This window comes from Mauremys mutica, chromosome 12 (genome assembly GCF_020497125.1).
Source record: "Mauremys mutica isolate MM-2020 ecotype Southern chromosome 12, ASM2049712v1, whole genome shotgun sequence".
Lineage (NCBI taxonomy): Eukaryota > Metazoa > Chordata > Testudines > Geoemydidae > Mauremys > Mauremys mutica.
Window position 1 is genome coordinate 45,179,283 of NC_059083.1, and position 13,169 is coordinate 45,192,451.

The 13,169-nt window shown below is 48.6% G+C and overlaps 1 protein-coding gene and 1 pseudogene across 1 annotated transcript; one reads left to right on the forward strand and one right to left on the reverse strand.

The window, feature by feature from the left end:
• The window catches only part of LOC123345974, a 178,962-nt pseudogene that overhangs the window by 129,254 nt on the left and 36,539 nt on the right, over positions 1 to 13,169 (reverse strand).
• On the forward strand, positions 792 to 13,102 carry LOC123345967 (zinc finger protein RFP-like). Its single transcript, XM_044983106.1, has 7 exons — positions 792 to 1,208; positions 3,254 to 3,349; positions 5,659 to 5,886; positions 6,670 to 6,692; positions 8,710 to 8,825; positions 10,356 to 10,388; positions 11,653 to 13,102. The coding sequence occupies exons 1-7, from the start codon at positions 792 to 794 to the stop codon at positions 12,162 to 12,164; spliced, it is 1,425 nt and encodes a 474-aa protein (XP_044839041.1). The 3' UTR covers positions 12,165 to 13,102.

Sequence of the window (13,169 nt, forward strand, 5' to 3'; positions counted from 1 at the left end):
CTCTTCTTACTACAGTTTCAGGTGTTCGCCTCTGAAAATTTTGTAGTGTTCAAACCATGGGGGTCCTGACCCAAAAGGGGGATGATGGAAGGGGTCACAAGGCTACTGTATTGGAGTTTTGGGATTGCCACTCTTACTTCTGCACTGCTGCTGCCTTCAGAGCTGGGGAGCTGGAGAACAGCGGCTTCTGGCTGGACACCCAGTCCTAAAGCCAAAGCCAGTGCCACCACCAACAGCAGTGCAGAAGTGAGGGCTGCAGGGTATGAGGGGGGGGCAGGTTACCCTACATCTGGGTGTTCCCGTCAGCCTTCCATCCTGGTTGGGGGTTGACAGCTTGGGTTGCTGCCTCTCCACCCTGGTCAGGGGCTGACAGCCACCCTCACTTCTGTGCTACCTTCAGAGCTGGGCTTCCAGCCAGCAGCCACAGAGCTTCCTGCAGCCAGGAGAGGTTCCCAGAGGTGGGTCTGAGACGGCTTTGGGACCAGCCCCTGCAGGGGAATAGAAATTCCCAGCCTGGGCCAGGACTAGCAGCTGGGGTGCCCCCAGTCCTGTCGCTCCCTACAATAGCCAGATTTCATGGTCCATGAAACATTTTTCACAGCCGTGAATTTGGTAGGGTCCTACTCATCACACTTCATTCAAAGATTCTTTACAGTACACAAAAAACAAACAGCATGAGACACACCCAGAAAAGAAATGCCTAATAAAAATGCAAACTTCAATCAACTCATTTCTGAGAAGAAGAAAGTGAAAGTAAATTCCTCTCTGGTCTCTTTCCTGCACTAGAAGCCATGGCTGCTGCGAATCCAGCACAAGCTCTCCAGGATGAAGTGACCTGTCCCATCTGTCTGGAGTATTTTAAAGATCCGGTGTCTCTAGACTGTGATCACAATTTCTGCCGAGCCTGCATCACCCAGTGCTGGGAGGGATTCGATACAGACATCTCCTGCCCTCAGTGCAGAGAGATCTTTCCCCAGAGGAACCTCCGGCTGAACAGGCAGCTCAGGAATATTGTGGAAGCAGCCAGAGAACTCAGGATGCAGACAGTAAAGGAACCAGAACCAGAGAGACTGTGTGAGAAACACAAGGAGCCTCTAAAACTGTTCTGCAAAGAGGACGAAATCCCCATCTGTCTGGTGTGTGACAGATCCAAGGAGCACAGAGATCACACCGTCATTCCTGCAGAGGAAGCTGCTGAAGAATTCCAGGTAGGAAATAACCAACTGTTAGTTCCATAGCCAGAGCCTTGGGAAACTCACCTTCCCCCATCATTAGGGTTTCCTTGAGCCCCAGACAGTTACTCAGTGAGCTCCACTGGAGAGGAATGGAGGATTTCAGGCCCAAATAGGTTTCCCAGCAACTGGGAATCCTCCAAAGGGTCATGCAGATGGAGAAGTGAGGCCATCGATAAATGTCCTAAGTCTTACACGTTGGAGTGAAAAGGGAGTGAAGAACCCGCAACCCACCATACTCAGCCCCCGTGGCAGCTCCTGTCCCACAGGGCTGGGTCCAGCTCTCCACAGAAGGGTTATGGCTGCAGAGAACCCTGTGGAAAAATTCCATCATGAACCTACTTGTCCCACCTGTCTGGAGTATTTCAGAGAAGCTGTCAGTTGGGAGGGTGGGAATATTTTCTGCTGAGTCTGCCTCACCCAATGCTGGGAGGGATCCAATACAGCTGTCTCCTGACTGAGCAATAATTAAGAAAGGCCATTAGGAGGGAAAGATGCCTTGGTAAAGGTCCCAGGCCCAGAATGGAGATGAGGTTTCCCACTGGGATTCAGAACTCCAGTGTTTCTCCATGAGAAGTTTAACTCTAATGCCGGCCTGTACTAGAGGAAATCACTGGGCTAAACACTGTGTAGACCCCGAGGACCTTGAGTCCACACACAAAAGGGCTCCAGGCAGTACAGGTCCATGCCAAATACCATAGGGATTAGACTGGATTGAACTCTTGGGCGGTGCTAACCTGTCAGGCTGAAAAACCGGCTAAACTGGTTCCATTAGGCCTTACACTGCTCTCCCACAGTGCAGCATTTTGAAATCTCTGGAACCCCCTTCTGGGAGCTTTGCTGGGAGCTGGGGAACAGGTACCCAGGCAGCATTAGCACAGGAAGGGTTCTGGACAGCAATAGGGCAAACACCAAACAATCTTGTCAAAAATCAACACATCTAATAGGGTTTGCCTTCATGCTCAGACCAGTTCTGTCCAAGCAGTCCAGTCTCCAGGGCTTCAGGGCTGAAATTCAGTGGGAGTTGGTCTCCTTTGAGAATCCCAATCCATATTTCAAGCCTTGGTGGTTTCTAGAATTTGTATCACCTTGTTTGTTAAACCTTCTTAAAAACAGGATATTTCACATAGTGAATGAAAAATCCAACCATCTAACCTCAGTTTCATGTTGGTGTAAATCAATGGAGAAACAAGATCAAACAATGTCAACGAGTCTGAAAATAAAACACTCCCAGTGTCCAGTAATATTGTTGGTGCCATTAGGCATATCTCTAGATAACTCAGGAGGGTAGAAAACTACAGTATTAATGAAGCTTTTCTGTACCAGGCCTGAATGAGCCAAAGTTAATGCTATGTTTGTCCAGAGTGCCTCCATGTCTAAACTCTGATTGAACTCCCAGGTTAGAAGTGAGAATGGAATGTGTAACTGCTCCTTATCAGTACAACACGGACAGCAGGAGATAGTAAATAGGGGCCCTACTTGTGTTTAGTTTAGAAAGAGGGGAGGCAAAGTAATAAATTCAGAAGTAAACCAAGGTAACAGCCTTGAAAAGTTACAAGATGAATTGTTTGCTGTCAAGAATGATTTAATCTGTTTGATGTAATTGCCAGCTATACAATATGCCTATTATATGGGAGGAGACTAGTGGGGGGTAATGAGGATGCCTAGTTGAAGTCATGTATAAGAAGAGACACACAGCTTGCATCTGTGTGCAGGATTTGAGATTGTAATATCTCCCTTTGCACCTTACTTGGGCTCAAATAAACTTTTTCTGCATTCTCCACCCTGGTGTGATAATTAGTGCGATGCACACCAAGCAACGAACCACTGTTTGCTGCCTCAGGCCTTTTGGGCCGGCAACAATATGACTCCACTTCCTTGGTATCTCTGATATCGTAAAGCTACTGGGTTCTCCACTCATCAATAGAGTGTTTGTTTGTGCTGGAAAAGCTTCCACCCACACACACTCTCACTCCTAAATCTAAAAATAACACCCCACAAATCATTTTCTGTTTCTCCAGGAAAAGATTCAGGCCTATTTGCAGACTCTGAGGGAAGAGAGAGAAAAGCTGCTGGGATGTAAAGTGAGTGTACAAATGAGAAGCCAGGAATATCTGGTAGGTGTCCATCGTTATTAACCTGCATTGTTAACGAGCTGGATGGAGGGGCGTTCTGAATCAGAGCAATAAGGAGAGGCAGGGGCAAGCTAGAGGCCCAATTATGTTTTATCTCAATCACTTGGGGTAAAACAGAAATCCGTTAAGTGGGGAATAATCACAAGGAAATCAAAATTAATTGTTTTAGCAGAAATTACTGCTTGGGCCTACACCACAAACCAGTGTTTTTCAACTTATTTTCATTTGGGGACCCCTCTGGAAATTTCGAATGGAGGTGCAGAGACTCCCTTGGAAATCTATTGTCTGTGTGTATAGTTGAATTCTGTTCAGTCAGTTTTCAGTCTAAGGGTGTGGCTACATTTGCAACTTCAAAGCACTGCCGCAGGAGCGCTTTGAAGTGTGAGTGTGGTCGTGGCTCTCCCAGCGCTGCAGGTACTCCACCTCCCTGTGGGGATTAGCTTACAGTGCTGGGAGCCGCGCTCCCGGCGCTGGGGCACTGTTTACACTGGTGCTTTACAGTGCTGTAACTTGCTGTGCTCAGGGGGGTGTTTTTTCACACCCCTAAGCGAGACAGTTGCAGCGCTGTAAAGCACCAGTGTAGCCAAGGCCTAAGTCTTTTGTGGACCCTTTAGACATAGTCCACGGACCCCCAGAGGTCTGCAGGCCACACGTTGAAAACCACTGCCATAAGCTACTTTCAACTATTATTTTTTATCTACTCCATATTAGCTACTATTAGTTTAATTAAACTCACTTCATAGGCAATGAACTAACCGAATTTTGAATTAGAAAATCCAATGCACTAGAACAACCCCCCGATACATGGTCACTCTGCAGTTTCACAGTTCTCAGCCTTGTATAAGCCCAGAGTTTGGAGGATGTTTAGTTTTGGGGAATCCTCTTGTGCGCTCTTTGTTTACAATTTTAAGATCCAGCTTAAATAGAGACACGTATTCCTGGGTGTGTTGTGTTGGGTTCTATCCCTCTGCTCCTTTCTGGCTTACAGTCCTTTTGCACTCTGACAATTTCACCATTCCTGTCATTCACCTTGTATGCCTGAGCGTGCTGTCCAGATATTTTGTTTTACACTCCTTACGATTTTCACTACAGTTCACATCCTCCTTATTTGTTAAGTCAGTTTCTTTTAATTGCAGCAAAAAGTCTTGTGGCACCTCATAGACTAACAGACGTTTTGGAGCATGAGCTTTCATGGGTGAATACCCACTTCGTCGGATGCGTCCCATGCATCCGACAAAGTGGGTATTCACCCACAAAAGCAAATGCTCCAAAACGTCTGTTAAGCTATAAGGTGCCACAAGGCTCTTTGCTGCTTTTACAGATCCAGACTAACACGGCTACCCCTCTGATACTTCCTTTTAATTAGAATTTATCTTTTAGTACAGCTTATATCCTTCACATTTCACTCTTGTGAATGATTGCTTTATGGCCTTGGGGAATGTGGACTTCTGTCCATTGCTTCATGATCCTGGGATACTCTGTGTGTGTGTATGTGTGCACACACATCCATATAAAGGGCCTGAAAAATCCTCTCCCTAGAAATGGATAACATGTTCCTCTACAGATTCTAAGCTTTCCTTTCACTTAGTGAATTAATTTCTAGCTTTTGTGGATGTGCCTGAGTCTGAGGTTTTTTGTGTTATAGTTTCTTCTGTTTTTTTCTCTCCATCTGCCTCTGTCCACATGGTTCTGAGTAGAGCTGGGAAAATACCAGATCTTGTCAAAAGAAATGTTTCATTTTGACAAAATCAAAATGTTTTGTTTCAGTTTTGACCATTTATTTAAAATATATATATAATTATATAAAAAAGAAGGAAATTTTCAACCAACAAATAATTTCACATTTAAAATCCTGGAAAATATGTAAAAGAAAATATTTTGATTTTTCATTTATTTATCTTTGTAACAAAACAACTGAGTGAAAGTGACAGGAATTTATGAAACGTTTCAATATCGACAAAGCTGCATTTTTCCCTGAAAAAAAAATGTTGTGCAGAAAATGTCACCCAGCTCTAGTGGCTGAGTCCTCCTGCTGCTTTGGATCTGCATCTCTGGGGCCATCAATAATACATTATTCGAGCCATGTCAGACGCGGAATGTCCCTCTATGAGATTCTGGAGCCAAAAGGAAAGGTGTGAGAAAATCCTCTAGTAACCACAGGGCATTGCACAGTGTCAGGTGACTTAAAATTTGCAAAGAAATTCTCCCTCCTGCACACTCAGCATTCTGTGACAGGACCCCAGACTCCAGCCATGTCCCTGACCAGCCCGTTCCCTATTATTTTGTTACAGAGAAAGATACGAACCGAGAGACAGAAGATTGTGTCTGAATTTCAGCAACTGCGGCAGTTCCTGGAGGAACAAGAGCGACTCCTGCTGGGCCAGCTGGCAGAGCTGAACGAGGAGATTGTGACGATACAGAATGAAAATATCACCAAACTCTCGGAGATTTCCCGTCTCAGTGAGCTGATCAGTGAGATGGAGGGGAAGTGTCAGAAGCCAGCCAGTGAATTCCTGCAGGTGAGACTGAGTTAGAAATACTCCAGATCCCAGTACAGGGACAGGACAGCTCCTAAAACATGAGCACTGCTGTCCAGCAGTCAGAGGTCACAGTGTAACTCGGTGTGTGCATTCCTGAAATGTGAATTATTATTATTCTTTGCAGAGCCACAGACACTTTGATATTAGAGATGGAAAAGCCCCATTAGTTAGGGAATCCATGGCCCTGGAGCCAGGGAAGGGCCTCTTTCATAGGTGCCGACTCCGTTGATGCACCAGGGCTGGAGCACTCACGGAGAAAAATTAGTGGGTGCTTAGCACCCATGGGCAGCTAAGCTCCCCCTCTCCCCCTCTCTCCCTTCCTCCCAGCACCTCTTGCTCGCTGGCAGCCCTTCCGATCAATTCCTCCCCCTCCCTCCCAGCGCCTCCCACCCACCACAAATCAGCTGTTTCGCAGCATGCAGGAGGCTCTGGGAGGATGGGGGAGGAGCGGGTATGGGGCATGCTTGGGGGCAGGGAGCAGAAAAAGGCGGAGCGGGGAGAAGCAGTCAGGAAGAGGTGGGATGGGGGCATGGATTTGGCGTAGGGGGTGCAGTGGGGGCGGGGCGTGTGAGGAGTCGGGGTGGGAAGAGGCAAAGTGTGGGAATTGGGGGAAGGAGTGGAGTGGGGGGTTTGAGCACCCGCTGGCTAGAGGGGAAGTTGGCGCCTATGGCCTCTTTCCCCCATACTTCCAAAATCCCTTCTTTGGAGTGTTAAGTGTGTCAGGTGAGACTGAAATATGCTCTCTCGCTCTCTCTCCTCTAGGATGTCAGAAGTACCTTGAGCAGGTACGTGTCTCTCTCTCACGCCCCCTCACACTTCACAACACTGGGAAAGAACTTGGAGATGATGTTAGCACCACATCTTGCAGGGGCTATAGAGCAAAATGTGTGGGGAAGGCAGGAGTGAAAGTAACTTAAAAGACTTGCTGGTACTCCTGGACGGGGAGGGGAGGGGCCTCAATTGGAAGAGGCGTGGCCTCTATCAGAAGAGATGGGGCCTTTAAATCCTGGGGCTTTTAAATCAGGATTTAAAGGGCTCGGGGATTCAGCTGAAGCTAGGAGCTGGGCCCTTTAAATCACCCCCGGCTGGGAGCCCTGGGGTTTGGGCAGGGGTGAAAGTAATTTACATTTCTGACCCATATGGTCCAATCGCAAGCAACCCACCTCTCCTACGTATTTCATGGATCCCTCCCATTGCATGACATGGATAGAGAAAATAAAGCTACTATTACTACTACCAGTACTGTCTGTAATAAAACTTTACTATTGGAATAAGCCTGAAAAAGTGAAAACTCACTGTCACATTTTTCTCCATGTCTTCCCTCCTCCTCCAGCCAGGCTGCAGACACTAGGCTCCATGCTTTCTCCCTGCCTGGCACTGAGCAGCAGCTGTAGGGGCTTCCCTCTAGCTTGCAGCAGGGAGACTGGCTGAGGGAGAGAGAAGCCTACCTCCTGCCTAAGAACAGTTTAAACTCAGCTGTTCCCTGCATGGTTCAGTAACATTTCAAAGAGGATCTGCAAGCAGTTTGGACATCACAACCATGATCCTCTGCTGGGGAGGGAATGGGATAGATTTGAACTTGGAAATGGTTCCTGATTTTTATTGTGTTTTTTGTGTATAGGAGATCCCCTCATCCCAGGGGCAGAAAAGAACTGCCCCTGCCATGGTCACACACTTATGCAGGCAGCAGCAGCAGGCATCTCAACCAGTGTCCCTACTGCAAGCTAGAGCCTAGAGGAGAACCCCTGCTGGGGGTGGGGCAGGAGGAATGCAGAGCCTTGTCTGCAGCCTGGCTGGAGGAGGGGGAGGGAGGAGATGAGAAACCAACGTGACAGTGAGTTTTCCCCTTCCACCTGCTTTTATTAGCTCTGGATTTAAGCGGTGGAGCCAAATGCTTGTATTTGTTGTGTATATTAGTATTGGAGACAAGTTCCCCTCATCCCAGGGGCAGACAAGGACTGCCTCTGCCATGGTCAAACACACCCTCCCTACTCCCCCCAGCTACTGTGAGTGAAATTAACATGGATGCCAGAAACCACTCCTAACCCCGAGGGCTGAACCACTCAGGGAATAGCTGAGTTTAAACTATTCTTATGCAGGGGGCAGGCTTCTCCCTCCCTCAGCCAGTCTCCTTTTCTTACCGGTCCTCCGTACCGGCCCGTACCACCTTACTTTCACTTCTGGAGGAAGGTCACATTCTGGATACAAATCTCTCTGATCAATTTTATCCTGAGGTTCTCACCCTTTTATAGAAAGACTCTGGAATTATCCATACAGTTGGGAAGACTGACCTCAAGTATTTCCTAGACATGTCACCTCCCTGGGGGACTGGCTGCCTCAGGATAGTGAGGATGGAATATGGGCCTGTCATTGCTGGGCCCTGATTACCATTCAGCCCAGGGCAGCAGTGGTCAAGAGTCTTTCTCGCCTGAGGACTCTTTGGAGACCTCTTTGGAGACCTCTTTGGAGACTGATGTCTCAGTCTACTTTCTAGTGGTCAGATTTCTACAACACTTCACCTGGGAACCTCCTGTCCCTCAGAGCATGGAGGCCATGGAGTGAATTGGCCATGGAGATTCAATTCCCCTTTTATCCCCAGAGCAGGTCTCTCCAGGCCAGAGTTGAAGAATATTAATGGGTCCTTTTGGGGGAAGGTTTCACTGCCATGGCCTGTGCTGCACCTGCTCTGAGGCTGGGAGAAGCAGAGGAATTCTAACTCCAGACCCATTAGAGAAGCAGCTCACTAGCAAGAACTTATGAGTCAATACATGAAATAGAATCACATGAAATTATTCTGTCCAGGTGTGAGAAGGGGAAGTTCCAACAGCCAGAGGAGATTTCTGCTGAACTGGAAGAGCGAGTCAGTGGTTTCTCCCAGAAAACTATTGCGCTACTGGAGACTGTGAGGAAGTTCAAAGGTACCCAGAAGGGATCTAGGAGGGGAAATTGGGATGAGCATCTGAGTCTATCGGAGGAGAATATCTCTGGCCAATTGGTTCATAATTAGATTATGTGTGTATTTAATCGTTGTGTGAGAATGTCACACACTTGGGGTCCAAGTCACTCAGGTTGATTAATTCAAACCTTTATTTGTATCTAAAGCATGCCTTGCAATTACAATTACTATGAAAGTAAGAAATGACACATATACTGAAAGAAGTACTGGCCAGTTGCCTACTCCTGGACCATAGGCGAGTTATAGTGGATTTCTCTGTGAAGCTCTGATTAACCCTTACAATGTCTGAGATATTATACACATCCAAATTATGTGTTTATTAGGTTTTTTTTCCAACCACCTTTGAGTGTTATGAATATTAAGTATCTTCTATAACTCATACAGTGCAGATGCATGAACTTTTTAATTCTCAGGGCTTTTTCTGTCCAAGCTATTTCCATGTCATTTTTTTTTCTGTTTGGCTAATTACCGCTGATTATGCATAGGTCTCTTCGACCCTGTTTGCTGCATAGGTTTTTTTTTTTACTTTGCTAAGTGCTCCTGGGCAGTACATTTTGGATGTCTGATGTCTTTAAGCACATTGTGTGGTCAAAAAATCTTTGTCCCACATAGGAACGTATGAACACATCATTTAATTACAAGACAACTTAAGCCAACATTTCCCTTATGTCAAGCAAACTGCTAACCAGGCGAAAGCCAAGTCAGTCAGTACAAACGCACAATCTCTGTCTGTCCAAACTTATGCATGATCCTTGTACCAGTTCTCAGTTCTGAACATAATAACTAGTGGAAAGCAGATAAACTGAGGAGATGTAGCGGGACTCAGGCATCAGGATGTCTCACATAAATTCACGACTTACCTAAGGTCACAACATTCAGGCCCAAATTTAGCAAAATGGCCTAATTTGGGGCACCTGAGTTTTTCTCTCCCAACTAGAGAACTGCAGGGCAGGTGCTCCAAAGCTGTGCAGCCTCCACAGCTGCAGGTGGAGTCAGTGGAGCTGCAGGTGCCCAACCCCTCTGAGAACCAGGCCCCAGGTGCTTAAAGGTCGGCACCCAAAATCTAGAACCCTAAATGAAAGGCCATTTGTTGCCATCACTGGGCTCTGGTCCCATATGGCAGCTAGTCTGGGCCAAATGGGCAGGAGGGAAGGAGAAAGCCCCTCCCCCACGGTGAGGGATCCCTCCAGCACAGGAGCCTCTGGTGCCTCCTCCCTAGCAGCTGCAGGCACAAGGCTTGTTCCTGAGAGGGCTGGGAATGGGATGGGGGTGGTGAGGGCGGGTGGAAGAGGGACAGAGGGAGGTGAGCAGTGTAAAGCTGGGCCTCTGACACTCTGCACGCTGGGCAAGACACATGGGGGCCATTGTCATAGGGATGTAGCTCTGGCTGGCTTCAGAACTTCCACAGCCTGTGCCAAGGTCTGCACCGGCCTCTGCAGCCGCTGAATAGCGGAGTCACAAATTTTATCTCTTTCCTCCTTTCCCCCTCCAGACACTCTGCCGTCTGCGCTGGAGACAAAAAGAGGTAGGTTGACGAAATTACCCAAAAGGAAAACAGGACACCGTGTGGGGCTAGTCCGAGCCCTCCCCGCTCCACCCCAACAGGGCTGGTGCTGCTGCTTGCCCAAGCACTGCCTGCCCCCCATGCACTGGCATTGCTGCTAGCTTGAGCCCCGCCTTCCTCCCTGCCTGAGCTCTGCCTCCCCACCTGTTTGGGGCTGGCATCACCACTCGCCCCGCTGCTCGTTCCTCTGCACCCCACTTTTGTCAAAAAAGTCAGGATGGCCAGGACAAGGCTTAAATGGGATCATTCAGACAGGGTGATAATGGGTTTAAATTATGAGAAAATTCCAATGAAAACATCTTCATGAGATTGTAGCTAACGTTACCAACCAAACTAACCCCAGACATGACACCCAGCCCTAAAAATAAACCGATTAAACAGTGAGGACATCAGAAACTGAAGTCACACAAACAATCCTGACACCAACCTTTTTTGCTGAATTCATGCCCACACTGATGATCAGAAACACTCTCCCTGAGCAGTATCCAAACACCCTTAACTCTGACCTTGGGGTTTTCATAGACAATCACAGGACTTTTAATATAAAACTGAGAGCAATGAATAGAGAGCTCCCTCCCCTGAGTGCTGACAGATCCCGCTCCTTCACCCCAGTGCAGGAGGTCTCCCCATCGCTCTTAACCAACATCCTCCTTTGGGCAGGGTTGGGATCTCCCATTAGAGCTGCTCACTCTTTCATGGATTGGGGAGATGCTCTCGCTCTGATGCTGGCTCCTCTCCTTTCTCTTTGAGATGGGGATGGGGCTACCCCACCCAATGCCACCTCCTACTCTCTGGTCTTAATTGGCACTTCCACAATGCTGCCCCTTCCTCTCTGTTCCTTGGCCCTGGAGTGGAGGCTGCATTAGAGGAGGGAGCTTCCCTCTGGAGTTTAAAGCTGGTATCGGCCTCTTCTAATCCCTCCTCACCGAAAGCTTCTGACACCTTCCTGGCTGTGTCTCTGTCACTGAGAATGGAACAGCCCCAGCAGGAGGAACAGAAGCCTCTGCAAACAAATGAGAAAGCAGTGAATTGGTTGCTATTAAACAGTGAGGAACTGCAGTGACATCTCTGCTCAATCTCAGGTGCACAGGACAGAAGCAGCTCCCTGGGATCCAGGCCAGGACTGTCCCAGCCGGAACAGGGCTGCTGGGGAATGTGAGACATGGTCTCAGTCTTCCCTGGGGCTGAGCTCTGCCTCCAATGCTCTGATTCTCTCTCTCCCCAGTGAACGTGACTCTGGATCCAGACACGGTTCATCCCCAACTCGTCCTGTCTGAGGATTGGAAAAGTGTGAGATGGGAAGAAAGACGGCAGGATCTGCCTGACAGTCCTGAACGATTTGACAGTGAGCCCTGTGTGCTGGGCTGTGAGGGATTCACATCGGGGAGACATTGCTGGGAGGTAGAGGTGGATGGTGGGGGAGGCTGGTTTGTGGGGGTGGCCAGAGAGTCTGTGAGGAGGAAGGGACAGATCAGCCCTGAGGATGGGATCTGTGCTGTGGGGTATGTCTTGGATCAATTCTGGGCTCTCACCACCCCTGCAACCCCCCTGCCCCTGAGCCGGGTCCCCAGCAGGATCCGGGTTTGTCTGGACTGTGACCGGGGGCAGGTGACATTTATCGATGCTGGTGACAAGGCCCCAATCTTCACTTTCCCGCCTGGCTCCGTCCCTGGGGAGAGAATCCGACCCTGGCTCTGGGTGCTGGGGGTAGGATCCCGGCTCCGCCTGTGTCCCTGAGACCCGGAGAGAGAGGGAGATCACACTGGGGAGCCTGAAATCAGCCCTTCTAGCTCTATGTAGTCTTTGTGATCTGCTTCTGTGGACTTTCTATCATGAAGTCTCTGCAACCCAGGAAGTTGCATCCGGTCTCAACTCTGTGCAGTCTCTGGTGTCAAACCATAGAGAGCATTAGGTGAGGTAGAGAAGCCGATCTCGTCACCGCCCCAGGGATTGTGCAGCCTGTGTGCTGCTGTCCTCTATGATACAGGAGGACTCTGGGGATCCTTGGTCAGTGTCACTGACATGGGGGGAGGGGGAAAGAGCCCCCTGGGAATGGAAAAATGGGCTTCTATAGCCACAGTCATCCTAGTCTCTATGACCTGGAGGTCTCCTGTCTACCCAACCCCGATAGCTCATCTCTATGGCCCCTGAAAGCTCCTCACCTTCCCTGCAGCCTCAGGGGTTCTTCCCCCGTCCCCTTCCCATCCCTGGTGCTGCAGGAGCAGAGGGGCCCAGCGGGGCAGATGTGGGGCTGCAGGGGCAGAGCTGAGGAGAGGCTGGGGACAGAAGTGATGTGGGGGTTGAGGAGTAGAATTAACAGCCGGGCTGGGGACAGGCAGATGTGGGGGTGACAGGGACACAGAATTAATTAATTAGGATTTGGGGTTTTGGGGAGAAGCTGGAGGCTCCCCAGGAGCAGGGAGCCTGGGAGAGGGAGACCCAGAAACTGGAGAGTCTGACCTACAAGTCATGCGGGTACCTTCCAGAACAACACTTCTTCAAATTTGTGGATATTTTTACCATGTGTTCTGGTTATGAAAGTTCCCTCTCAGCTCCTTTTAACCTGACATTTACTTAAGGTAAATAAACAAGACACGTTTTATATGTTTCATCTCTCTTTAATTTTCCAGCTGTGATTTTTGAAGGCAGACATGGGTTGACATAAGCAATTGGGGGGGGGGGGGGAAATCCCAATACCAATGAGGACCTCTGTGTATGTCATTATGAAAGCAACATATTACG

Coding starts and splice junctions, on each gene's coding strand:
- LOC123345967 (XM_044983106.1), top strand. CDS start 792: ATGGCTGCTGCGAATCCAGCACAAGCTCTCCAGGATGAAGTGACCTGT. Junction 3,350..5,658: donor TGAGAAGCCAGGAATATCTG/GTAGGTGTCCAT, acceptor ATTTTGTTACAG/AGAAAGATACGAACCGAGAG. Junction 6,693..8,709: donor GTCAGAAGTACCTTGAGCAG/GTACGTGTCTCT, acceptor TATTCTGTCCAG/GTGTGAGAAGGGGAAGTTCC.